The sequence below is a fragment of the Sus scrofa genome, chromosome 3 (assembly GCF_000003025.6).
Source record: "Sus scrofa isolate TJ Tabasco breed Duroc chromosome 3, Sscrofa11.1, whole genome shotgun sequence".
NCBI classification, from domain to species: Eukaryota; Metazoa; Chordata; class Mammalia; order Artiodactyla; family Suidae; genus Sus; species Sus scrofa.
In genome coordinates, this window is record NC_010445.4 from 68,788,576 (window position 1) to 68,816,458 (window position 27,883).

The following is a 27,883-nucleotide window of genomic DNA, read 5'->3' on the forward strand; positions in this document are numbered from 1 at the left end:
GCATAGAAGAGCATATCAGGTAGGATTTGAGGACCATAAGAGAATCCACCTGCCTCTAAATAGCGTCCCTTCTGGCCTTGCCCTGATGTCACCTGTTTCTTTTGGATCACGCTATTACCATGGTTCTCAGAGTGTGGTCCCTGGAACAGCAGAAAAAATATCTGGGAACTTGTTGGAAATGCAGATTCTCAGGCCCCACCCCAAACCTGCCGAATCAAAAACTTTAGGGGAAAGGCAGCCTTATTAACAAGCCGTCTGGGTGATTGTCCTGCCTGCTTAAGTCTGAGAACGACCGCTCTGCTGAACTGAGTCACTGTTAGCAACTAATTGTTGTGAGGTTAGGTTTTCAGTTTCTTTACAGAGAGAAAAAGGAATTGGAAACAGGAAAGTTAGTTTTGATTAGGAGGATGTGAAAAGGAAAATGCTAGATGTTTAGGACACTGGGGAAGGGGGAGCCGACTGAGGACCGTTTCTTTTCCAGGCCACGGGCTACTTGTTGACTAATTGTTTCCCATTCCAAGTGTTACTGCAAAACCCAGTTCAACTGTGACACGCTATCACTCTTTGTCACTCTTTGTCATCAGAGCTTGTTTGGGGGCACTCTTTTTAATCGAATCTTGTTTCCATTGTAACTATTTGTATTCTATTCATGGATGCTGCACACACTGACTTGGCTGCTTTCAATCCCAAGTGAGTACCACTTTGTAAACACTAGCATTTTAAAATAATTGATTCTCGAACTCTTTCTGGGATTTTCCTTGTTATAGTTCTTCCTTCTTCATCTCAAAGTGGCTTTCTGATAAACCTTACAAAGTTCCTTCGATATAAAAGAATGGCTTAGCCTAAGCAGGGGACACCAAAGGAATGTCTGGTCTGACAATCCTGGGCCATGGAAGGGCATGTGTCTGCACGTGCCAGGCTCCAGCGCTGGCTGGGAGTGCTCTGGCCTCTGCGTGGGCAGCCCCGAGGCAGCCTTCCTGCCCACCTTCTCTGCTCCTCTGTTACCTGTGCCTGGTGTTCTTTTGGTCGGAGGTGTGAGGAAAGGCAGCAGATGTCCCCGATTTCTCTTAAGTGACATGTGCTTCACAATAATTGTAACTTCCCGGAATATTCTGCCCTGGGTCAAGACTGAATTCCCTAGCCATTCCTAGCCCTAATTGCCTTAGAAGTGGGCACCATAGGCATTCCTGTTGTGGCTCAGCAGTAAGGAACCTGACTAGTATGCATGAGGATGTGGGTTCGATCCCTGGCCTTGCTCAGTGGGTTAAGGATCCGGCGTTGCCATAAGCTGTGGTGTAGGTCTCAGATGTGGCTTGGATCCCGTGTTGCTGCGGCTGTGGTGTAGGCTGGCAGCTGCAGCTCCGATTCGACCCATAGCCTGAGAACCTCCATATGGGTTCATCCCATAAAAAGAAAAAAAAAAGTGGTCAACATAGAAGGTTCTGTGATCGCATCCCCTCCCCCTGTTTGGTGGAGGTTGAAGGAAGCTTCTAGCATAGCCTCTTATTCCCTCTGGGTTCCCAAGCACAGCCAGCAGGAGCCAAATGGGGCTCGTGATGCATTTCAGGTTATTGCCGGCCAACTGGCCGGGCCTTCACCTGGAGGATGAAGGTGAGAGGACCTGGCCCTTCTCCTCCACCCATGCAGCGCAGGAGCAAGAAAGAGGGCAACCAGCAGCCCTGCAAATCTGCCTTTTTAATAAATGGCCTCATCTCCCAGTTCCTCTCAACTCGTCTCAGGTCCCAGAAGGGGATCCTCCTCTGCCCACTTACTTTGGGCCACCAAGGCCGAGGGGCAGGGAACGCAGACAAGACCTGCGGCAGGAACAGCTGAGAGCCGCACCTTTGGGTTCCTAATTCTCTTCAGGTCCTGGACCCAGGTTTAATTTTCCTCACCTTGCATTTAAGGGACAGATTAGAGCAGATATCGAGTTTTTACAGGCTCACGTGACCAAAAAAAAAAAAAAAAAAAAAAGCAATGCATATGGAAGTTCCCTTCGTGGCACAGCAGAAATGAATCCAACTAGGAACCATGAGGTTGTGGGTTCGATCCCTGGCCTCGCTCAGTGGGTTAAGGATCCGGCGTTGCTGTGAACTGTGGTGTAGGTCACAGATGCGGCTCGGATCCGGCGTTGCTGTGGCTGTGGTGTAGGCCAGCAGCTGTAGCTCCAATTCAACCACTAGCCTGGGAACCTCCATATGCCGCGGGTGCAGCCATAAAAAGACAAAAGACCAAAAAAAAAAAAAATCACATATGGACAGAGCAGGAGAGAAAGGAAGTGTGTGTGTGAGGGGAGCAGGGCAGGGCAGGAGGCTGGCTGTGTGGAGCTGGGATCCTGGACTGGATAATGGCTCTTCCAAGTACCAAGTGTGTGACCTTGGGCAGTGGGCAGGTTGCATAGCCTCTCTGGGCCTCAGTTACCTCATCTTGAAAATGGGGGTGCTTCTTGGGGATTTAGGAACTTAGCAAGATGATGTGTGTAAGGGTTTGGCCTAGGGCATGGCAAAGAGTACGTTCTTGGAAACTGTTTTTTTAAGTCTAAGAGCACAGACTTTGCTCAAGTGGGTATCAGCGATTCACAGGGCACATTATTCCCCAGCTCGTATTAGCATTTTGTCTCCGCAGAAGGTTCTTTAGTTCAGTTCGTAAAGCCAGCCCTTCAGCGTCAGTTGGGAGTTGGGAGCTGTCCTGACCTGGCTCAGCCAGTCTGTCAGAGCTGTGGCCCCGCCACCCACGCCCACCCTGGGCTAAGTAAGGAGAGGAGAGAGGGGCAGCTGACAATGAACCCCAGTCCTTGGCTCTAAGGACCTGGAGGGAGACGGGAAGGGGTGGGGGCCCTGGGTGGGGTCGCAGGCTTCCCAGCCAGCAGCTGCTGACCCAGCCCCACGCCCTGTGCTCATCCACAGCGAATACAACCGCGTTCAATGCTTCAGCCACGCTGCCACCAAACACCAACACTTCTCTGGTAAGTGCTTTCCTCTTAGGTCAGACGTTCTTCTGGGGCTTTTGTTTGAGAGGAGAAGAGTTGGGAAACTGTGACCATCTAACTGTGACCCAGACTTGCAGACATCAACCCCGCTGCACACCAGGGCCACTTGCAGAGCTGTGTAAATGCGCATTTTGATTTTCAGTGTATACTGCCAAAATCGCATTTTATCTCATTCTATTAAATCTATAAATGTTCTCCTCCCTCCCTCCCTACTCTCTCTTTTTCACACACGCACGCACGCACGCATGCACGCACGCATGCACGCGCTCACGCACACATGCATGCACACACACGCATGCACACACATACACCAAGGTGAGGAATGGTGGACGGGGCTGAACAAAGCGGTAAACAGTTTCCCGCCCATCTTTCTACCTTCTTTGCCTTTTTTGCCCCCACTCACCTTTCTTCCTAGGAGTCCCTGTTCCTACCCAACCATGTTACCCCCCATCCCTAGAACACTTATTAATGCTCCCCCCTCTCTGAATCTGATCTGTCCTTTGCACTCCTGCAACCCCGAGTGCCACAGGTCTGGCCTGCCTTTCCCAATGATGAGCAGTGGCCCTCGAGGACAGCACCTAGCCTAAGTGGTACTGTTGGTGGGAAATCCAAAACCTGGTCAGCCCAGGGGAGACTTTGGGACTTCTAATGTCCCTAAGGTTGCTCCTTAAGTTACACCTGCAAAGGCAGCTGACTGCTCTCAGTGGCAACTTAACCTGCAGTTTTTCATATATCTGACTTTGAGGGAGGAGAATTAGAATCAGTCTTTTTGCCATTTCTAGGGCCGCCCCCGTGGCATATGGAGGTTTCCAGGCCAGGGGTCCAATCAGAGCTGTAGCTGCCAGCCTACGTCAGAGCCACAGAACGCGGGATCCGAACCGCATCTGCGACCCACATCACGGCTCATGGCAATGCCGTATCCTTAACCCACTGAGCAAGGCCAGGGATCGAACCCGCCACCTCATGGTTCCTAGTCGGATTCGTTAACCGCTGAGCCATGATGGGAACTCCTGTGCGCCCCAGATTTTAGACATCTGTGACACCAAAGGGCAAGGGACTAAAGTAACTGACCCAAGAAAGGTCTGACAAGAGGGGGAGCGTGGGCCTCGATATGTGAACGGGGAGGAAAGGGGGAGGATAAATGTAAGGCCCTCCAGGAAGGACAGGACAGGACCCAGGGCTGATTGACCTTGATGGGAGCCAGGCCTACACTTTTCCTCTTCACTAACAAAGCAGTACCTCCTAGAACACAATGAGGAAACTCATGTCAGTGCCTAACCTGCCCAGGGAGCCTCCTGCTTGTCATTCCTTGAAGCAGCCTGTCACTCTGTTGCTGGGTACCATCATGGGGCAGGAGGTCTGGGGCCCTTCTGAGGGTGGAAGGGGTGTGAGGGCAGCCTGGGGACTGCTAGGCGAGGACACGGCTGACCTGCCAGGAAGACCCTGACCGTTTCTCTCCTGTCTTGACCTCCAAGTACAACCCCCTTAACCTCACAGCGCTGGACTGGTCCCTGCTGAGCAAAAAGGAGTGTTTGAATTATGGTGGGCGCCTACTCGGGAATTCCTGCCAGTTCATCCCAGACCTGGCACTCATGTCCTTCATCCTTTTCTTCGGGACATACTCCATGACCCTGACCCTGAAGAAGTTCAAATTCAGCCGCTATTTCCCTACCAAGGTAAGTTCACCCTGCAGTTAGGAAGGGGGCTACAATTAGTTCACAAGGAAGCTCTCACTGAGTGCCTGAGAGGGGTCTGATGGGATGGACACCACATCAGCACTGGTTCACAGAGGTTTTTTTCAAGGTAAGAGCACAGGTTTGGTGCCAGAGAGAATTGGGTTCTCTTGTTGTCAAGTCCCCACAACAACACTTGGTATTGTCTGACTTTTATCTTTAGCCTTTCTGTGTAGTAGATTGTAGATTGTGGGTTTGTTTTTGTTTTTGTTTTTTTGTTTTTCATTGTATTTCCCCAATGACTAATGAAGTTGAAAATCTTACCATGTGTTTATTGGCCCTAAGGCCATCTGACTTTCTTTTTTGTCAGTCCCTGTTTGAATCTCTTGCACATTTTCATTTGGGTTGTCTGTCTTTTTGTTTCTAATTTGCAATTCTTTATATATTCTGGGTAGAAATTTTTTGGTGACTTGTATGTGTTGCAAGTATCTCCTGCTTTAGGACTGGGCTTTTTACTTTCTTCATAGTATCTTTTGATTAATAGAAATTCTTAGTTTTACTGCAGCAAAACATATCAAATTTTCCCTCAAGGAAAATATTAGGTAGAAGATATTCTCCTTTGTATCTTCTAAAAGCTTCATTGTTTTTCTTTTTGTGTTAGACCTATAATCTTCCAGAATTGCTTTTGACATATAGCGTGAGAGAGGGTTTCTTTGTTTTTTATTTTGATAGCCAGTTGTCCTAGCACTTTACCTATTTATTTATTTTTTCCTTCTTATGGTCGCCCCTGCAGCATATGGAAGTTCCCAGGCTAAGGTTGAATAAGAGCTGCAGCTGCCAGCCTACACCACAGCCACAGCAACACCAGATCCAAGCTGCATCTTTGACCTACACCACAGCTTGCGATGCTGGATCCTTAACCCACTGAGGCCAGGGATCAAACCTGCATCCTCACAGACACTATATTGGTTCTTAACCCACTGATCCACAGTGGGAACTCCAGCACTTTATTTTTAAAAGACTATTCTTCCCCCACTTTTCAGCAGTGCTTTCCGTGTCATATATCAAATGATCACATGTGATGGCATCTGCCTCTTAATTCTTTATTTTGTTTCACTGATTTATTTGTATGCCAACATCACAGTCTTTGTTTCTAAACTGATAATAAATCTGTGTACCTACAGGCCAATCCTTTCCTCTATGTCTTTTTCAATAATGCCTTGGCCCTTTGCATTTCCACATATATTTTAGAATTTTCTTAAATTTCACCAAAATAAAAATTTGTTGGAATTTTGAAAGAATTATATTGACTCTAAATGTCAATCTGGGGAGAATTTACAACTTCCCAATTCTGAGTCTTCTGATCCATGAATGTGGTATACCTTGCCATTTATTTAGGTCGTTTTTTCTCTCCATAATGTCTTATAGGTTTTGATCTTGAGGTCTTGCATACTTTTATTAGATTTATTCCTAGAACTTGATTTGTTTTACCATTGTGAATGCTAACTGCTATTTTAATTTCATTTTCTGTTTTGTGGCTAGAATAAAACATCTATTAATCAAAACAGCACATGTAGGAGTTCCCTTCATGGGTCAGTGGTTAACGAACCTGACTAGGATCCATGAGGATGCAGGTTTGATCCCTGACCTTGCTCAGTGGGTTAAGGATCCAGTGTTGCAGTGAACTGTGGTGTAGGTTGCAGACACGGCTCTGATCCCAAATTGCTGTGACTGTGGTGTAAGCTGGCAGTTGTAGCTCCAATTCGACCCCCAGCCTGGGAGCGTCCATATGCTGCAAGTGCGGCCCTAAAAAAGCAAAAAAATAAGTAAATAAAGCACATGCATAGGTGAGCAACAACTATGAAATGGGGAAGGGCACTCAGAAGACTCTCGTCTACCATAAATCCCATGAGTGTTCTCCTAAAGCCGTCTTAAACATTACCACTACTATGCCATTATGATGACGATGAAAATATTTTTTATATGAATCATTGAATTTTTTCCAATATTATGTTAAGATTAAATAAAAGGTCTTTAGGAAGCATTAAAATATACAAACTGGCTCAAAAACAGTGTACTTGCAAGACAAATACATCTTCCAGACAAATTCCTTCCCTTCCAAACAGCTTCCAACCAGATCATAAACCTAAGTTGCCTTTTATATAAAAATTCTAGAGCAGTGATGGCATCTGACAATATCTATTGCCTGAAGGATGAAATATAATTCATGCAGTGTCTAATTTTTTAATCACCACCTTTTTCCCCCTCAAATTACTTACAAACTTCCCTGTTGCCTCCTGGAATTTAGCGTCGCAGGGAAGAAGGAGATCATACCATTTCAGAGGCAACAGGTTGGTAAAAACAGAAAGGTCTTGGAAAACCAAGTGTTTGAGATGAAAAGTGTTGGGCAGGAGTGTCACCAGGTTCATCCAACTTAGAGAGCAGCTGGCACTGTCTGGTACTGCTGAAGTTGGACCTTCTGACTCCAACTCTTGGCAGCTCTCCTCCTCACTGCCGGAGAACAGGGTCTGCCTGGAGTGGGCAGGAGCATCTCTAACTTGCTCATCTCTTTTTCGCAGGTTCGGGCCCTGGTAGCTGACTTTTCCATCATCTTCTCCATCCTGATGTTCTGTGGAATTGATGCCTGTTTCGGCCTGGCAACCCCCAAGCTGCTCGTGCCCAGCGTCATCAAGGTTTGCCCCTGGCCCCTGCACTGGGCCTTCTCTCTGCCTGCCCTCTAGCTATAGATCCTTTTCCCCTCTCTGCTGATCAAATTTTATGCACGCAGCCAGTCCACCCCCGTGGGTTCTCTGTGAATGCTCCATCCTTCCTCTATACAGCCTCTTGGGGGCGGTCCTTTGAGATGGTGGTTTGGGGATATAGTCACAGTGAACTGCTGCCTCACTCATGGCAGTTGACAAGTTGGGCCACCTGGCATCTGTTGAAAATGATTCTTTAGAACAGTGATCCTCAAAGTGTCGTCCCCTGACTAGCATCACCCCATCATATGGGAAAATGTTTGAAATGCAAATTCTTAGCCTCATCCCAGACCAAGGGAATCAGAAAGTCTAGGGGCGGAGCTCAGGGCTCTGCACTGTAACAAGCCCTTCAGAAAATTCCAGGGTCTGCTCAAGTTTGAGAACCACTGCTTCCTTCAGAAATTTCTCATTAGTCCCAAATTGGTGCCATTTGCATGAAGTTGCGCTTGAGCCCTGCTCCCCCCATAAGGAACACCACCCATGTAAACTGGACTGGGAGAGATGCAGGTTCGAGAACTGACCCTCCCTCCCTTCGAGGGCTTGACTTTGGCAATGTTATTTCAGCTTCAACATCTCATAAAAGGTTGGCCTTGAAATTTAAAGTGCTTTCTCTTAAAACAAGAGTTAAACTCGAGCCCAACTCTTGCACAGATAATCCCTTATTCTTGACATGCAAGTCTGAATTAATGTTCAGTGTTTTACAGATAATTCTATAATGTGCCCCAGATAGATGACTCGGAGGAGAGGCAGAAAGCGCTAGACACTGGGCCCATCAATTTCTTTATTCTCGCCTGTTGAGCGTCATTTCCATTTCCTGTTAACAGATTTTGCACATGATGACCACAAGCTCTCTCTCAATTCCCTCTGACCCTGCCCGTCCTTGTTTCCCAAACAAGCTGTTCAGCAGCCACCACACCCTTCCCAAGTCTGTGTCTCTGGGGTCTCTTTACTCTAAAGTTGCAGGTGCCTGATGTCTTTAAGGGAATAAATTGTCCTTGAAAAGTACCCCAGGTGTGGGAATGGCGGGAAGGCTGGGAGAGGGGGCCACCGGACAGCAAGGGCACTGGGATGGGGAGAGAGGAAAGGGCCCTCTCCTTTGCTCTGCTCAGCCCACACGGCCTGACCGAGGCTGGTTCGTGGCCCCCTTTGGGAAGAACCCGTGGTGGGTGTACCTGGCGAGCATCCTGCCCGCCCTGCTGGTGACCATCCTGATCTTCATGGACCAGCAGATCACGGCCGTCATAGTCAACCGGAAGGAGAACAAGCTGAGGGTAAGGCTGGTGCTAAGCGCAGGGGCACGACCTCTTTCCTTCCACCAAGTCAGAGGAATGAAGGAGGGAGGTGGCACTTCTCTCAAAATGCTGGGCCATTTGTAAACCAAAAGAGGAGGGCAGGAGACTGGAGTTCTGGGGGGAAGGGGACGGGGGGATGTGACCTCCAGAGGTGGGTAAGGCCAGCAGGGCCAGGGGGAGGCTCCAAGGACGGGGACCAGGGTGGGCCCCTGAGTCCGGGCTGCTCACATCTCCCAAAGAGACCCTCCAGCTCTGTGTCTCCTAACAGTGACCTTGGGCGTCTGAGTGGACCCTGATAAAGGAATTTTGACCCAGAGCCATAAGGCAGAGGCTCAACCTTAGTCTTTCTGGTCCCTACAGCTCACTTCCCTGCCGCTGGGTCTGAGGAGACTCCGGCTACCTCTCCCCAATCCCCATCTGGACCACGCTAGGCTTTGCCTGGGCTTGCCTTCCCTGGGGCCTCTTGCTCAGGAGTCACAGAGCTATTGCGGCCCCTGGGCAGGAGAGCATCTTCCCAAGGACCCACACCCAGGGCCTCGCCGAGCCTGAACCCCCCTCTCCTCCCTTACCTGCATTGGTTTCCCGGATCAGCAGACCCTTGAGTGGCTGAGGCCTGACCACCTCAGGGTGGCAGCCCCCTCAGCGTCCTGTCTAGAAGGCCTCGGGGAACCCTCAAGCCTTGTTCCACCAAAGGGCTGCTTTGGGGAGAGCTCTGTCTCCCCCCCACCCCACCCCAACAGGTGGTTGGGAGCATGCTCCCTGGACAGCTCCCTCCCTCCGCTGCCCCCTGCAGAAGGCTGCTGGCTACCATCTGGACCTGTTCTGGGTGGGCATCCTCATGGCCCTCTGCTCCTTCATGGGGCTCCCCTGGTACGTGGCTGCCACGGTCATCTCCATTGCCCACATCGACAGCCTCAAGATGGAGACAGAGACCAGCGCTCCTGGGGAGCAGCCCCAGTTCCTAGGGGTCAGGTAGGTGGAGGTCAGGGTCTGGGGACCCCCTGAGCAGCAGTGGTCAAGTTGGGGGCAGAGGGAAGCAGGTTTTTCTTACCATCAAGGTGTTTGGGCAAATGGGGCTCTTTCTCTGACTGCCTGGGAACTACAGGGGCAGGAGGGACGAGAGAGATGAAAGGTCAGTTTGAAGTGGTGCTATTTTCTTAATAGATTCCAAGCAGGACACCTTCCTCCTACACACACACACACACACACACCTCTACCTATAAAGGCCACTCAAGGGTTCCCACAGCCTCCCCCTCTTTTTTGGTTTTTAGGGTTGCACCTGCAGTATATGGAGATTCCCAGGCTAGGGGTCTAATCAGAGCTGCAGCTGCCAGCCACAGCCACAGCCACAGCCACGCCAGATCCAAGCTGCGTCCGCGACCTATACCACAGCTCTCAGCAACGTCAGATCCTTAACCCGCTGAGTGAGGCCAGGGATGGAACCTGCACCCTCGTGGATACTAGTCGAGTTCATTTCCACTGAGCCACAACGCGAACTCCCCCCCACAGCCCCTTCGGACATGACCCTCTGCTCCTCTTCAAGACACCCTAGCCATGCCGCCCCTCCCAAATCCCCCGAGGTTCGAGGTTCATGGTTCAGGTCATGCCCCATCTCCATTCTTCCAGAAAGCCCTTTCCAGGACCACTCCCACCCTCTGGGCTGTGGCCCGTGGCTTGTCACTTCCCTTCCTTCCCTCGCCCCTCCTCTAGGGCCCATGTCAGGCTCCTGACCTGTTCCAGGCAGAGAAGCACACCTTCCACCTCTTAGGACCTCTGTGGTGAGCCCACATGGGACGCGGGCATTTCCACACATGGCTGTCCTAAGAATTTGTCCCCACCGTCTCAGGATAGCTGGCTGCCCAGCCCACCCGGAGCAAGGTACCTATGGGTGGGTCTCGCTCCTCCCCCGACCCTGAGCCCCAGATGGCTGGACCTGAGCAACCTGCCTCAGAGCCCCAAGCTCCCGCCAGGCTTGTGCCTGGGTTTGAGCATTCCAGAAAACACATCTGCTCTCCAGCCCCTGACACCTGGTCTACCAGGAGCCAAGCCCCCTGCCCCTAAATCCCCATCAGCCATGCCCCACAAACGTGGGGCTTTATATAATCGAAGGGCAGGGGGCATTCCCGTTGTAGCTCAGTGGGGTTAAGAACACGACATAGTATCCATGAGGACGCAGGTTCGATCCCTGGCCTCGCTTGGTGGGTTAACGATCTGGCGTTGCTGTGGCTGTGGTGCAGGCCAGCAGCTGCCACTCTGATTTCCCCCCTAGCCCAGGAACATCCATATGTGGCAGGGGTGGTCATAAAAAGATAAAAATAAATAGTCAAAGGCAGGGGTAATAAGCGCTTCATATCCCACTTCATCCTCATCTGGATACGGAAGGCACTTAGCCCCTTGCCAGATGCCACACAGCTCAACCTAAATTGGTCTGAGTCACGCACCCCCCTCCGTTAGCCACGGCACTGGACCACCTCCAAACGTCCCTACAAAACGCCGTCACCTCAGTCAGAGTTCCCTCTCTTCCCCTGGACTGGGCAGCTGGTCCTCAGGTCGCTGGTTTACCCTCTGGAATGGCGCTACAAGGCAGAGGGCCAGGGCCTTGGACGCACCTTCAGGTGCCCACAGGGGGCTGGAATGGTCATGGAGCGTCTCCCGTCCACCTGACGCGTGCTCTTCCCTGCCAGGGAACAGAGAGTGACCGGCACCATTGTCTTCGTCCTGACTGGGATCTCCGTCTTCCTGGCCCCCGTCTTGCAGGTGAGGCCCTGCCCCCCACCCTCACCAGGGCCCCGTCCTCCTGAGGAAGCACTGGCCTGATGCCTGCAGAGGTGGGAAGGGGCTCTTCGTGTGGCCCCTAAAAAGGCAGGACCCTCTTAGGCCAAAGAGATGTTTCCCCATCATTGCTCTTTCCTGTAACACTGCGTCCTTTGCCATTGGCACCAGGCCACCCTCCCTGCTTTTGCCCACCCCTCCCAGGGGCCGCCCTTACCTCACCAAAGAACACTCTTTCCTACAGAAAGTTCTGCCAAGTCCCAGCCTTGCTTTAATCGGGAGCTTCCCAGGCCGGTTGTGTTTCCACGTTGTGGTGTATGGCTCGTTGGAAGCCTCCACGCTCACCCATCTTCTGAAATTGAAAAGTCGCAGGGATGTGGCTTCTGTCGCTGTTCTTGGGGGCTCTCTTCTGCTCTTCCGTCTTGCATGTCGTGGGCACGCAAGTGGTCTTTTGCCCCCACTGTGTGAAGCTCCTCTTGCTCATGTCCGTCCAGATCAGCTGGAAGATGACGTGAAGCGGGAGTACCTTTGGAGCCTGTGTCCCCCAGAATGTCTCTCCATTCCAGCCACTCACCTGTTGTATTCTTCTGCTCTGGGTGCCCTAACAAAAGGCCATAAGCCGGGTGGCTTTAAACAATAGACGTTTATTTTCTCGAAGGTCTAGAAGCAGATCATGGTGTTGGCAAGTTTGGTTTCTTTTTTTCTTAAAAAAAAATTAATTATAGTTGATGTACAATGTTCTGTCAATTTCTGCTGTATAGCAAGGTGACCCAGTTATACACATATATACATTCTTTTTCTCACATTATCCTCCATCATGTTCCATCACAAGTGATTGGATGTAATTCCCCGCGTATACAGCAGGATCTCATTGCTTATCCGCACAATAGTTTGCATCTGTTAACCCCAAATCCCCAGTCCATCCCACTCCCTCCCAAGTCTGGCTTCTTCTGAGGCCTCCCTCCTTGGCTTGTGGATGATCGCTTTCTCCTCACATGGGCTTTCCTCTGTGTGCGCACAGGTCCATGTCCTATGTCCCTTCTCATAAGAACACTGTTCAGGGAGTTCCCGTCGTGGCTCAGTGGTTACGAATCTGATTAGGAACCATGAAGTTGTGGGTGTAATCCCTGACCTCGCTCAGTGGGTTAAGGATCCGGCGTTGCCGTGAGCTGTGGTGTAGGTCGCAGACGTGGCTCGGATCCCGAGTTGCTGTGGCTCTGGTGTCGGCAGGTGGCTACAGCTCTGCTTAGACCCCTAGCCTGGGAACCTCCATATGCCATGGGAGCGGCCCAAGACATGGCAAAAAAAGACAAAAAAGACAAAAAAAAAAAAAAAAAAGAACACTGTTCATATTGAATTAGGCTTCACCCATGTGACTATTTTACTTTCATTACCTTTGTAAAGGAGCTATCTCCAAATTCGAACCTAACTAGAGGATAGGACTTTGAACATATGGATTGGGGGTGGGAGTTATGATTCAGTACCTAAGACCTATCAGTGGCCCTTTTTCTTTCTTTTTTCTTTTTGTCTTTTTTGCCATTTCTAGGGCTGCTCCGTGGCATGTGGAGGTTCCCAGGCTAGGGGTCTAATTGGAGCTGTAGCTGCCGGCCAGCACCAGAGCCACAGCAATGCAGGATCCGAGCCGTGTCTGCAACCTACACCACAGCTCACGGCCACGCCAGATCCTTAACCCACTGAGCAAGGCCAGGGATCGAACCCACATCCTCATGGATACTAGTCAGGTTTGTTAACCACTGAGCCTCAATGGGAACTCCGGTTATTTTTTTTTTTTTAAGGGATGTTCCCATTTTGCAGGAAGCAGATGGGTAGGCATTTTGTTTCTTTAAAAGGGCATTTTATTTTATTTTATTTTATTTATTTTAAAGGGTATTTTAAGTGGCCAGGGAATATTTACTTCTGCGGAGAGTGCTCCTAAGAACTACTGTGCCTGTTAATCCTGATACTGTTTAACAAAGGAGTCTGTACATAAAAAACTCCAATCTCAGAACACACGCATTAGGGGCAAAAAGTTCCTACAAACCCTTCACAGATGCAGCGTGAAGATGCAGTGCTGCCCAGCCGCTGCGTGTTCAGCAATTTAGTCCTTTCACACAAGCTCTTGTTTGTATTTGAATAGAAAACAGAGCAGTTAGAAAATTCCACTCCTTTACCTCCTCTTGTTCCGTTTGCATTTTAATCAGTTATCTTATGGGCACATTTATTACATTAGGAGTATAAATTTTCAAGTGTTTTGCACTCATGTTTGACATACCTGATTTTAGTAAATTTTTGTTTTTGTACCAATATTGTCTATCTTCTTCATATAGATTGTATGTCTACAGAATATCCTTAAAGTAATTAAAATGAAAGTATTTCTGCCCAGAAGAGTTGGCACTGCCAAAGCCTTTGATGGTCATCCTTTAAATTCTTTTTTTTTTTTTTTTTTGGCCTCCACCCCGTGGCATGCAGAAGTTCCCAGGCCAGAGATTGAACCTGCACCATAGCCGGATCCTTAACCAGATGAGCCATCAGGGAAGTCGTGATGGTCAACTTTTAAATGATGTGTAGAGAGTTCCCCTTGTGGCTCAGTAGTAAGGAACCTGACTAGTATCCATGAGGACGTGGATTCGATCCCTGGCCCCGCTCAGTGGGTTAAGAATCAGCGGGCTTGGATCTGGCATTGCTATGGCTGTGGTATAGGCCGGCAGCTGCAGGTCCAATTCTACTCCTAGCCTGGGAACTTCCATATGCCGTGGGTGCAGCCCTAAAAAGCCAAAAAGCCAAAAAAAAAAAGAAAAGAAAAGAAAAAATTTTCCATAAAAATTATTTAACATTTTGCAACTGTAAATTTGTCCAGTTCTGTCAAATTAGGCATAGCCAAGGACTAGACTTACAGAGAACTTACACTAGAGAGCCTGAGATCATGATTTTTTTGGAGGTGGGGGGCCTTTTTAGGCCTGCATCTATGGCATATGGAGGTTCCCAGTCTAGGGATCGATTCAGAACTGCGGCTGCCAGCCTGTGCCACAGTCACAGCAATGCCAGATTGGAGCTGCATCTGCAACCTACGCCACTGCTTGCGACAACGCCAGATCCTTAACCCACTGATCGAGGCCAGGGATCCTCATGGATACTAGTTGCGTTCTTAACTAGCTGAGCCACAACGGGAGCCACAACTAGCTGAGCCCACATTTTTGTACTATTTCTTCCAACAGAATTCTATTCCAGGGCTTCTTAAATTTTAATGTATACTTACCACTATATACAAAATAGATGACCAACAAGGACCTACTGTATAGCCCAGGGAACTATACTCAATTTTTCGTAATAACCTATAAGGAAAAGAATCTAAAAAAAGAATATATATTATATATATATAAAAGAATATATATATTTCTGAATCACTGTGCTATAACCTGACACTAACATGGCGTTGTAAATCAATTACACTTTAATTTAAAAATTTTAATATGTATTAAAAAATCACCTTGGATGGAGTTCCTGTTATGGCTCAGCACTAACAAATTCAGCTAGTATCCATGAGGACGTGGATTTGATCCCTGGCCTCACTCAGTGGTTAAGGATCTGATGTTGCCCTGAGCTTTGGTGTAGGTTGGCAGCTGCAGCTCCAATTCAACCCTTAGCATGAGAACTTCCATATGCCGTAGGTGTGGCCCTTTAAAAGAAAAAAGCCACCCACCCCCCAAAAAAATCACCTGGGAATCTTGTTAAATGAAGATATTGACTCAGTAGGTCTGTGTAGGGCCCACAAATTCTGCATTTTTAACAAAATCACCAGTGGTGCCAATGATGCTAGTCCAAATATCACACATAGAGCAGCAAGGAAGAAATTCACCCACCACCCCTCTCTCTGAATCAATAGATGATTGGACTGATTTTATTTATTTATTTATTTATTTTCATTTTTATTTTTATTTTTAGGGCCGCAACTGCGGCATATGGAAGTTCCCAGGCTAGGGGTCGAATAGGAGCTACAGCTGCCAGCCTACACCACAGTCACACCAATAGGGCATCTGAGCCACATCTGCGACCTACATCACAGCTCATGACAATGCCAGATCCTCAACACACTGAGTGAGGCCAGGGATCAAACCTGCATCCTTGTGGATACTAATTGGACTCTTAACCTGCTGAGCCATGACGGGAACTCCTGGACTGATTTTAGACCCCGTGATGTTTAATAGAGGATCCGTGATAATCTTTAGTCCTTCCATCACCAATTTGCAAACATTTGTTTATCTTGCCCAGTGAGGGCACTGGGGAATGAAGTGACCATCTACCTGATGGGCAGCAGAAATGTCTTACACACTGAGCTCTGTGGATTCTAAATTCCCAAGCCCCAAATGTTTTTCGTTCTGTTTCCTTTTTTGCTGGCACCACGCCACAGTTCTTCAGGACTGTGGACTTCTGCATTCTCTCTCAGAAGAACTCCTTACCATGTCAGAAGCACCCCTTCTGATCCCCATGTTGTTCTCATGGTCTCAGCCTCAAATTATATAGGAAGACTCTGAAGTCCCTTGTGTGTGTGTGTGTGTGTGTGTGTGTGTGTGTGTGTGTGTGTGTCTTTTTGCCTTTTCTAGGGCCGCTCCCACGGCACATGGAGGTTCCCAGGCTAGGGGTCTAATCGTAGTTGTAGCCACCGGCCTACACCAGAGCCACAGCAATGCGGGATCCGAGCCTCCGAGCCGCATCTGCAACCTACACCACAGCTCACGGCAATGCCGGATCCTTAACCCACTGAGCGAGGCCGGGGATCGAACCTGCAACCTCATGGTTCCTAGTAGGATTTATTAACCACAGTGCCACAACAGGAACTCCGGAAGACTCTGACATCCTTATGTTCCTAGGACTGTGACTGATTTAACAGGTGGTAGAAAGCTGACACTAGAGGCCCCTTTTTGCCGCTTTACTGTGTCAATAATATTTGAAAAGGGTCTTTCCCAGACAACCAAGAAAGATTTGCACTGATTAATCTAGAATTGTAGATCACAGCCCACAACTGGTCAGAATGTGATATCATGGGCCTTTGGAATTTTCTAAGAAAACTTCTTCAGCTTGCACTTGACAGGACTTCAGACAATTCCCTGGGCTTGATAGTGAGGTGACTTATAGTCAGTCACTGATAACTACAAATTATCTAAGATAGGCTAGTTCTCCTGTTTGATGTGGTTTTCATACTCATTAGGGCAAAAGGGAAGTTTTAAGCCATCTTATATGTGTGTTATTACTGACTATAGCTTAGTCTTTTAAGATTTTATTTCTCTTGGAGTTCCCATTGTGATTCAGTGGGTTAAGAACCCGACATAATGTCCAGGAAGATGCAGGTTCGATCCCTGGCCTTGATCAGTGGGTTTAGGATCCAGTGTTGCTGCAAGCTGCAGTGTAGACTGCGTATGTGGCTCAGATCTGGCATTGCTGTGGCTGTGTTGAAGGCCAGCAGCTGCAGCTCTGATTTGACCCCTGGCCCAGGAATTTCCATATGCCGCAGGTGCAGCCGTAAAAAGAAAAAAAGGAAAAGAGAAAAAGTTAGATGAGATTCCCACTAAGCAATCAGTACTTAGCTGTCACAGGTTATGGTTACTTCATACACTTCTGTTCTTTTGTTGTTGTTCTTTTTTTTTTCTTTTTTGTCTTTTTAGGGCCGCAATCGCAGCATACGGAGGTTCCTAGGCCAGGGGTCGAATCAGAGCTATAGCTGCTGGCCCTCGCCACAGCCACAGCAATGACATACACCATGAGCTGCATCTTTGACATACACCATGGCTCACAGCAACGCCGGATCATTAACCCACTGAGCGAGGCCAGGGATCAAATCCACATCCTCATGGATACTAGTCAGATTCGTTTCCGCTGAGCCACAACAGGAATTCCAATACACTTCTGTGTTGCTTCTTTACCAGATTGTATATGATGCATGTGTTTTGTTCCTCAGCAGGTACCTCCCTCCCAGCTCATGAGCACATCAGCTCATCAAAGCTCCCCAGCCCGGTGCCCGCTGAGCAGTGCGGTGTAGGTGGCCCCAGCTAGGGCTGGAGGTGGGCAGGGACTGGCAGGAATGAGCAGTGTGTGTTCCAGAAGGGATGACTTCAGCCGGACCACATGGTTTCTGCAGGCGCTAAAGCGGGGGACCAGGCTGGGAGCTCAGCTGTCCCCTGGGCTAGCTACTCCAGCGAGAGAAAGGGAAGGAGGGACCCAGCGAGCATCACCTTCCCCACGGACACTCTGGCTCTAGATCTGTTCACAGACGCTTCATTCCTCCAAACATCCTGCTCTTTTCTCCACTTGGAGAAAGCCGAAGCTGGCCGGGCTGCCTCTGGAGCTTGGCAGGCACTGTTGTCCAGAACAGGGTGGCCGACCGCCTGCTTGGGCAGAGGCCCAAGCCACAGCTCTGCTTCCCTCTCTCATTTCAGTACATCCCGCTGCCAGTGCTGTATGGGGTCTTCCTCTACATGGGTGTGGCCTCCCTGAATGGCATCCAGGTAAGGCTCTCCCCTTGGGTCCTCTGATCCTCATTTTACAGATGAGGAAACAGGCTCGGCATTCAAAACCCAGATGGGAGGGAATTCCCATTGTGGCTCATCATGGGTTCGATCCCTGGCCTTGCTCAGTTTAGGATCTGGCGTTACCGTGAGCTGTGGTGTAGTCACAGACATTGCTCAGATGCCGTATTGCTGTGGCTATGGCATAGGCCATCGGCTGTAGCTCCATTTCCACCCCTAGCCTGGGAACTTCCATATGCTGCGGGTGCAGCCCTAAAAAGACAAAACAAATAAACAAGCAAACAAACAGGGGAGTTCCCGTCATGGCACAGTGGTTAACGAATCCGACTGAGAACCATGGGGTTTCAGGTTCGATCCCTGGCCTTGCTCACTGGGTTGAGGATCCAGCATTGCCATGAGCTGTGATGTAGGTTGCAGACATGGCTTGGATCTGAGGTGGCTGTGGCTGTGGCATAGGCCAGTGGCTGCAGCTCCGATTGGACCCCTAGCCTGGGAATCTCCATATGCCACAAGAGCAGCCCCAGGAAAGGCAAAAAGTCGAAAAACAACAACAACAACAAAACAGATGGGGCTGACTCCTGTGAGCATTGTACCACACCTCCCTCTTCTCTAAGGCAATTTGCACAGAAGAAAACATTGTTTTGTTTTGGTCTGTGTGTACCAGGATCAACAGATGTCTTGGATATAGCTTGTGCTGCTGTTGAGTTGCATTTTCCTTGAATGTGTACAGAGCTCAATGGGCCAGCTCCAGGGCTGTACCCCTCACCCAGGGCTCAGTCCCAGCCCCCATAACATCTCGCTATATGTCCTCCTAGACCTCCAGTCCCCCTCCTTTGCATCCTTAAGGCCTAGCCAGGGGTTCCCCTCTATGAGACCCTACTGCAGCACCCACTCCACCCATCCCAAGGCCCCAGCAGGGCCGCCAGGGTCCCCTTGGCCTGACTGAGTCTTGCACTGTCCTCGCCAGTTCTGGGATCGCTGCAAACTCTTTCTGATGCCGGCCAAGCACCAACCGGACTATGCCTTCCTGCGGCACGTGCCCCTGCGCCGGATCCACCTCTTCACCCTGGTGCAGATACTCTGCTTGGCTGTGCTCTGGATCCTCAAGTCCACAGTGGCCGCCATCATCTTCCCAGTCATGGTAAGACATGTGGGCTTCCCCCTCCTTCTCGGCAGGTTCAGCCTGGGAAGGTGTCCACGGGGAGATCCACCCTAGCCTTCTCCTCTGCAACAGCCCCACTCGCTCGGGGTCACAAGGCAGGCACAGATGGAGTTTTGGGTTGTGACTCCAGGCAAGATGAGGCGGGGGAGGGGGGATATGGGTGGGGGGTGCGGGAAGGTCTGTGCACTGGGTGGACGTTGCAGTGACAGCCGACACGCCCGTTGCCACACGGCTCAGGAGAGGGTGGCCCAGTGAGAACGCAAAAGCTGCCCAGCCTCCTCAATTCTGGGGCACAAGGCGATACTGGACAAATCGAATAAGACCGTGTACCCCATTGCTAAAATTCAAAGCAAGGGCAGAATGAAATCTGCACTAAACATAAATCTCTTCACCCTTCAAAATAACAGAATTTGGGACGATAAATGGGGGGATAGGGTGGGAGGCAGTAGAAACAGAGATTTAGAACTTGAGTCTAATGTTATGAACATGACGTGGTTTGGAGAAGCCAGGGGGAGCACGTGGGAGTTCTTTGAAATTGTGCATAAGTTTGAAATTACTCCAAAATAAAAAGTGGAAAGAAGAAAAGACACAACATACTACATCTGGCCTCTAGATTGAGGGAACGGGGGATGACTGTGGCCTCTGCCCCTGCTGGGGAGTGGAGAATGGGGGAGTGAGGGCACTGTGGGCAAAGGCTTGGGGGAACCTCTAGGTGCAGAGCTGGATTAGGGACCAAAGTGAGGACACAGAAGCAGGATGTGAAATATACCTTCCCAGTAGTCAGTGATTCTTGACCCTGGCTGCTCCTAAGTGGGAACTTTTATTTTTTTTCTTTATTTTTATTTTTTTATTTTTTTGTCTTTTTGCCATTTCTTGGGCCACTCCTGTGGCATATGGAGGTTCCCAGGCTAGGGGTCGAATTGGAGTTGTAGCCGCCGGCCTGTGCCAGAGCCACATCAACTCGGGATCCGAGCCGTGTCTACAACCTACACCACAGCTCGGATCCTTAACCCATTGAGCAAGGCCAGGGATGGAACCCGCAACCTCATGGTTCCTAGTCGGATTCATTAACCACTGCGCCATGATGGGAACTCCCCAAGTGGGAACTTTTTAAAACTACATCTGCCCAGGTCACAACCCAGATAAATTAAATCAGAATCTCTTGGAAAAAAACCTAGGCACTGGTATTTGTAATAAGTGCTACAGGTAAGCACAAACATGCAGCCAAGGTGGAAAACCACCCCTCTAGGGAAAATGAAATGGATCCTCCCCAGCAGCGCCCTCGTGGGGGTTCAGAGGGGATGAGGAGAAAGGACATGATGGGCATGTACTGAGTGCTGTTTTATTTAGTTCACCCCGACCCTAAAGTACTGCTGGTAACCCCATTTTATAGACTGTAAGACTGAGGCTCAGAGAGCCAAGATTCATACCTTCCCCCACACTGATATTTTCAAATTTACATGCAGTCAAGTTCACTCTGTGGGTCCTAAGAGTTTGACACATCACAGAGCAGTGATTCTACCACCATAGTCATGATACAGAAACAGTTCTATTACCTCTAAAATTCTGTTGTCCCTGTGTAGACAGCCCCTCTTCCCACCCTTGCCCCTAGCAACCACCATCCATTTCCAGAGCCAGGCATTTGAAAATCCAGGTCTGTCCAACTCTCAAGCTCTACTTGTTCCCAAGATTCAGGGTCAGTGACGAAGTAGGATTAAATCCAGCAGGATGATTTTCTCCCTGACTTCATTTAATGACCAGTTCTCAGTGGTAAAAAGAACAGTATTCATAACTAGCTACCTGGACCCATTGTGTTTATTAAAAGCTATTTAATCTTCCCCAAAGAGCAAATGTTTTTCCTTTGTTTATCCTGACTAGAACAAAACTTTCCAGGCTTTCCTTTAAAAATTGCAGATATGGAGTTCCCATCGTGGCTCAGCAGTAACCATCCCAGCTAGTAACAATGAGAATGTGCGTTCGATCCCTGGCCTCACTCAGTGGGTCAAGGATCCGGCATTGCTGTGAACTGTGGGGTAGGCTGGCAGCTCCAGCTCCGATTCAACTCCTAGCCTGGGAATTTACATATGCTGTGGGTGCTGCCCTAAAAAGACAACAACAACAACAAAATATTGCAGCTTTGTCAGTATATTTTATCCAGCTTCTCTCAGAAATAGGGGCAGAGGGACAGCCGCTCTCGAAGTGTGATCCCCAAATCAGCAGCATCAGCATCTCTGGGGAATCTCATTAGAGATGCGAAGTCTCAGGCCCCAGGCCAGACCTGCTGGGTTGGAAAGTCACCCAGCACCTAGCAGTGTGTGGGCACCCACAGCCCTCCAGGTCATTCGATGCCAGCTCAAGTCTGAGAACCCCTAATTTAAAGAATAACTGTTGGAAGTCCCTGGTGGCGCTGTGGGTTAAGGATCCAGCAGTGGGTTGTCACTGCTGTGGCTTGGATCGCTGCTGTGGCAGAGGGTTGATCCCTCACCTAGGAACTTCTGCATGCCTCGGTCACAGCTTAAAAAAAAAAAAAAGAATAACCGTAGTTCTCCAGCCCACGGTCCCCACCTCGGCTGTCACAGGCTCTGTTCCTCCATATCCCTGGGAGGCACTGCCACTAAACTGAAGAAAGGCCAAATGAGGGGGTCCAAGGTGGGTGGGATTTGAACAATGATTTGGGGGGAGACTTGGGATGGTTCCAAAGACACCAGGAAAAGTCCCTGAACACAGCTGACTGAAGGAGAAAAAAACTGCCCAGGTTCAAGGTCTTGAGCCCGGGGTGTTCTCTGACCTCTCATTGCAGATCTTGGGCCTCATCATCGTGCGAAGGCTTCTGGACCTCATCTTCTCCCAGCATGACCTGGCCTGGATTGACAACATCCTCCCAGAGAAGGAGAAGAAGGAGGTGGATAAGAAAAAGAAGAGAAGGAAAGGGGCCCAGGAGGACAGTGACGAGGAGGTGGGAAGGATGTGGGGGGAGGGGATCCGGAGACCCTCCCTCCGCCGCCCTGGCAGGGAGGGGTGGCTTCTCAGGTAGCCAGAGCCACTGCCCGGCCAGGCTTGGTCTGTGTGCCAAGGTCCTGTCTGTTTCTGTGACTACTCTCGGGGGGGGGGGGGGGGGCGGGGGAGGGGGAAGACCCAGAGGGAATGGGCCCCCCTCCCCAGGGGCAAGCTGGCTGGCCACGCCCACTCCCCCCATTCCTGTGGATCCTCGGGCTTTACCAACAGCAGTGCAGGAGTTCCCATTGTGGTGCAGTATCCATGAGGATGAGGGTTCAATCCCTGGCTCTGCTCAGTGGGTCGGGGATCCGACGTTGCCATGAGCTGTGGTGTAGGTCACAGATGTGGCTCAGATCCCGTGTTGCTGTGGCTGTGCTGTAGGCTGGCAGCTGTAGCTCTGAATCCACCCCAAGCCTGGGAACTTCCAGGTGTTGCGGGTGTGGCCCTAAAAAGCAAAACAATAACAACAAAAATGAAAAAAAAAAAAAAAAAACCCAGCAGTGCAGGTCCCTGGGGAAACAGGACAGAAAGCTTGGCCCTATCCCAGAGGAGTGAGGAGGACGGACCCCAAGAATGGAGCAGGCCTCGGGGGAAGGGTCCAACGGGGACTCCCTAGTAGACTGGACTCCTGGACAAGCGGGAGAACTGGGGGACGGGGTTTGCTTGCGCCTGCCCCTAGGGTACTGGAGGGGTGAGGGGAGGGGCAGGTGCTCGCTGAGAGGAGAGTGACCACATTCCCCGGGTGCCCAGGACCACACAGCTGTCGCGCCTGCCCCCCTCTTCTCCCACGCTTCCTCCCATCTCACCCCCCAAACATTCAGGGAGTCAACAGACAAGAAACCAGTCCAGAGCTTCGAGTAACTCACAAAACATTAGGCAGAAAGCTTGTCTAGTTCAAGTGCTCATTACAGACGAGGAAACCGTCCCCCAAAAGGGAAATGACTCTGTCAAGACAGATATATAGCGAAACGTCTAGGAGGGAATTCAGACAACCCTGCCTGACTTTGAAGCTGATCATTTCCCATATACGGCCCATGCCACCCCTCACACCACGCCTGGCTCCCATTCTCCCCATTTGACCCCAACCCGCATCCCTGCCTTCACCCTGACCTGTTTTCCTAGCAATCTTGCCTGTTGAGATCAAAGCTGCTCATAGGTAAACCCTTGCTGATTCATTGGTGACGATTAAAACCATTTTCTGATGACAGTGACAGACCCAAACTCGCCTGGGGTTGTCTGGTTTTAACTTTTTCCTTTAAAAAAAATCAAAGTATAGATGAGTTATAATCCCTTGGTCCTTAATTGGTGTCGTCTTCCACGAAGGTCAGAGGCCCATCATCCTCCTTCACATTTTTTTTCGTTGATAATTTAGATGATTTGCAAAGGCAGGTTCTGAGAAAAAAAGAACCTGAGAGGGAAGTGTCTTTTAAAGTCAAATACAGAGTTTCCGTTGTGGTGCAGTGGAAACGAATCCGACTAGGAACCATGAGGTTTCGGGTTCGATCCCTGGCCTCGCTGAGTGGGTTAAGGCCCCCCGTTGCCATGAGCTATGGTGTAGGTCACAGAGGCGGGTTGGATCCTGCATTGCTGCGGCTGTGGTGTAGACCAGCAGCTATAGCTTGGATTGGACTCCTAGCCTGGGAGCCTCCATGTGCCGTGAGTGTGGCCCTAAAAAAGCAAAAAATATATAGAAATAAAAATTAAAAAAAAATAAAAGTCAAATACTTATTCTTTCATTGATTCATTCAATAGATATTTGAGTGACTACCATGTGCCAAGAACTATATTCAAGGGTGGGGAAAAGCGTCTCTGGATTATGTAATATGTTCAATGAAAAAATGGTATTTGATTTCCATAAATTCATTTTAGCTGTCTTCACACAGCTAATGTGCGAGGTGCACTTCCTAGGGACTGGTTACCACGACAGCTGAAACTGTACTGATGAGTAACATTCCTGGAAGAGCTGTGTCCTTTCTAGTGTCCCCAGTGGGCCCCCGGGTATTTGCAGCGCCCGCTGTTTAGTCCGGATGTGAAGAGGCTGTAGTTTGCCCACTGTAAATGCATGTATTTTCCATCATGGCAAGAAAAGCCAACACTGTTTCATTGGTGGTGTTTATCAGTTTTTCCCACTGTTTCTCTCCAGCCCCAGTTCCCTCCTCCCTCAGTTATAACGATTCCCATGGAAAGTGTCCAATCAGACCCCCAAAACGGTATCCACTGCATCACCAGTAAGTAAAACACACGGTGTCTCTTCCTCTCTACTTCTTCCTCCACTTTTTCCTCAAGGAACTTTCATCTTTCACTTAGAGCTAATGGTCTTAGATCTGAAAGGACGCCGGTGCTGGGCAGAGTTCAAAGAGAACTGGGCCACAGGGACTGGAACTCCAACCAGATGGAAGCCCCAAGTTAAACCCCATAGACCTCAGTGATCAATCTTCACTTTCGTTAAGGCGAACCCCTCTTCCCTTCCTTCCCCCTGGTGTCCCTAGATGCCTGAGGCACCGCCTGGCTGCCTGGCCCTCTCCTGCATTGTTTCAGACCGCAGGGATTCAAACACAACACAAGGCTGAGCCTCTCTTGTTTGCCAGTGGTGGCTGAAATGATGGCGAGCTCAAATCTAGGCTGAGTCGTCCCCTTTAGGAAAACAAGTGGCATCACCCTGGGATTAGCAATCAGTCGAGGTCCTCGTGGTTGGACTGTGGATTCCGTATGAATCAGGAGATTCTCCCCATGGTGAAAGGGAGGCTGCCTGGGAAGGATCAGATGTGGCTCATGAAGATCCTGGGGGATTTTACGGCCGCCTTTGCCCCCTCCCAGCCTCAGCTATTGGTGGGCAGTCTCACCATCAGGAGAGCACAGCCTGTCCTGGGCGGGGTCTGAGAGATACCAACCTGAGTCTTGGCCCTGGTGCTAACACAGGGCTGCCACGTTCCTCGAAGACCCAGGGCAGGGGCCCTGCTAGCTCTCAAGGGCCCTCCAGGGAAGGGCTTCCCATCACATTCCCCATCAGAAGTACCTCCCCTTTTTCCGAGTTTCTCCAGTTTCTTCCTTCCGCCTGCCCATGTGTGTACTCCCGGCTCCTTTCCTCAGTCTTTCCTGGCCCTCCCCAGGCTCCCACCCACCTCTGGGTGACAGAATAAGTAACCCAGAAGCCACCCATCTCTGTGTGGCCCCTGCATCCCCCTGGTGTAGTCCTGGCCATGGGCTTAAGAAGAGAAAGGAGAAGGAGTGAGTGAGGAAGCACTGGAGGAAGAGGGTACCCTCTGACCTGCGCCTTATCTGATGTTTTAACTTTCCTGTTAGGAAAAAGATCTTCCAGTTGGAGTTACTCACTCTGATTCTTCCTTCAGTGATTCGGAACTCGACCGAAGGTAAGAGTCATGAGATAGATTCCTTGGGTGTTAAAATAGGAAACCAGGCAATGGCTGAGGAGGCGAGAGGCTTAGGATGGCCCAGGCTCACCAGTGTCTGGGCCTTTGCTGGTCCACCACAGGAGACCAATGAGTGTCCTAATAAATTGGTCTTTTTACCAACATGGCATGACTATAACACACAAAGCTATTCAACTTTAGAAAAGGAAATGGTTACAAAATATTAAGTAGCATGAAAACTCTCAATATTGAAAAAAGAAAACAATAGAAAAAAACTAGACATGGGAGTTCCCATTCTGGCTCAGTGGGTTAAGAACCCGACATAATGTCCATAAGGATGTGGTTTGATCCCTGGTCTCAGTGGTGGATGGATCCAGCGTTGCCATAAGCCATAGTGTAGGTTGCAGATGTGGCTTGGATCTGGGGTCCAATTCGACCCCTAACCCAGGAACTTCCATATGCCACAAGTGCCGCCATGAAAGAAAGAAAGAAAAAGAAAGAAACTAGACATGATTTAAGTATATATCATTGAAAGCCAGGATAAATGAACTTTAAGGATTAAACCACCAGGTACTCTAATACCCTGTGGAATAAAATAACAGCATGGTTGGAGTTCCCTTGTGATGCATCAGGTTAAGGATCCAACACTGTCACTGCAGTGGCTTGCGTGGCTGCTGTGGCCCAGGTTCAATCCCTGGCCCAGAACCTTCCACATGCTGTCAAGGGCATGGCCTCCCCCACCAAAAAAAAAATAACATGGTTAATTAGCAAAGGTCAGAAAGTGTATCAAGCCCAGCTAACTAAATAACAATGATCCAGGGGAGACCAAAAAAAAAAGTCAAGAAAGGTTCAAGGGCCAGTTTCCAGGAACTCCCATGCTACCAATGTGATTCCTTGCTGTTCCTAATGAGAAGCCACCCTCAAAAGAGGTGGGGCTACCTGACAGCTGAAAATAAGCAGGGGCTCAAAAATGGAAAAGAGGAATTCAGAGGCCAGAAAGTCTGCCTCAATCATTCCTCGGTAAGATAGTAAGGACAGTTCCAGTAGGCCCCAAAACTGGACAGCAGGCACTCTGTGCCAGATCCAAGAGTAAGAGCACAGGCTAGCCCAGGCCTAGAGCAGCTGCCTCCAGATGTAGTGGCACTCACCCAAGAGATTTTAGGAAGCATGTTCGGGATCTTTTGAGTTATCACTCAAAACCTTTTTTGCCAGGATAAGAGATTTATCACCAGTATAAGACTCCCTAAGCAACAGGCCAAGAGTGTCCCATGTCCCTGCCTGCTTTCCCAGCTCCCCAGTCAGGGCTATTCCTAAACCCTGAATGCCATTATTCCTTTTTTTTTTTTTTTTTTTTTGTCTTTTTAGGGCCACACCCGTAGCATATGGAGGTTCCCAGGCTAGGGGCTGAAATGGAGCTACAGCTGCCTACCTACACCACAGCCACAGTAACGCCAGATCCAAGCCTCGTCTGTGACCTACACCACAGCTCATGGCAACACCAGATCCTTAACTCACTGAGCGAAGCCAGGGATCGAACCTGCGTCCTCATGGATGCTAGTCAGATTCATTTCTGCTTAGACACACTGGGAATTCCAACACTATTCTTTATGTATAAATGTGTTAGGAGAAAAGTACTCTATCTTGATTTATTTTCATTCTAAAGTAGCCCACACAAAAGTAAATCTCTAATTGCTCCCTTTCAGTTAGTGGAGAGAGAATTTGGAACAAATACTGGACCAGGATAGGTCATTTCCAAAAACCTGTTAAAGTGCACAAAGTATGGGACCAGGTCAGAACTGCAGACAATTTGGTCCCTGGCAATGACACTGCCCAGCTACACTTTGACCAAATCTGTGGAAGCAGATGGAAGCAATGACCACTAGATGGCAGGATTCCATTTCCGGGAAGAAAAAACTCAGCACCATAATCTAATTTGACAGTTTTTTTGTTTGTTTGTTTTGTCTTTTTGCCTTCTCTAGGGCCTCTCCTGCAGTATATGGAGGTTTCCAGGCTGGGAGTTCAATCGGAGCTGTAGTCACTGGCCTACGCCAGAGCCACAGCAACGTGGGATCTGAGCCGCGTCTGCAACCTACACCACAGCCCATGGCAACGCTGGAACCTTAACCCACTGAGCAAGGCCAGGGATCGAACCTGCAACCTCATGGTTCCTAGTCGGATTCATTAACCACTGTGCCACGAGAGGAACTCCTAATTTGACAAAGTTTAAGCTCCATGATCTGCCAGGCATGGTTGATCCCTAAGAATATATTGACAGACGTGTGAACAAAGACGTAGAGCACCACAGGCATGGACCACGGTGCACAGAGAAGAGAAAGGACAGGCTCTA

General features: G+C 49.5%; 1 protein-coding gene across 1 annotated transcript in view; it reads left to right on the forward strand.

The window, feature by feature from the left end:
- SLC4A5 (solute carrier family 4 member 5) overlaps positions 1–27,883 on the forward strand; it is an 85,915-nt gene that overhangs the window by 55,197 nt on the left and 2,835 nt on the right. Inside the window, 11 exon segments of the mRNA NM_001315666.1 lie at positions 2,907–2,965; positions 4,465–4,665; positions 7,242–7,355; positions 8,531–8,692; positions 9,507–9,685; positions 11,398–11,470; positions 17,917–17,985; positions 18,974–19,147; positions 21,969–22,124; positions 24,309–24,393; positions 25,469–25,536. Of these exon segments, the coding sequence (NP_001302595.1) occupies positions 2,907–2,965; positions 4,465–4,665; positions 7,242–7,355; positions 8,531–8,692; positions 9,507–9,685; positions 11,398–11,470; positions 17,917–17,985; positions 18,974–19,147; positions 21,969–22,124; positions 24,309–24,393; positions 25,469–25,503 (1,307 nt within the window). The 3' untranslated portion in view covers positions 25,504–25,536.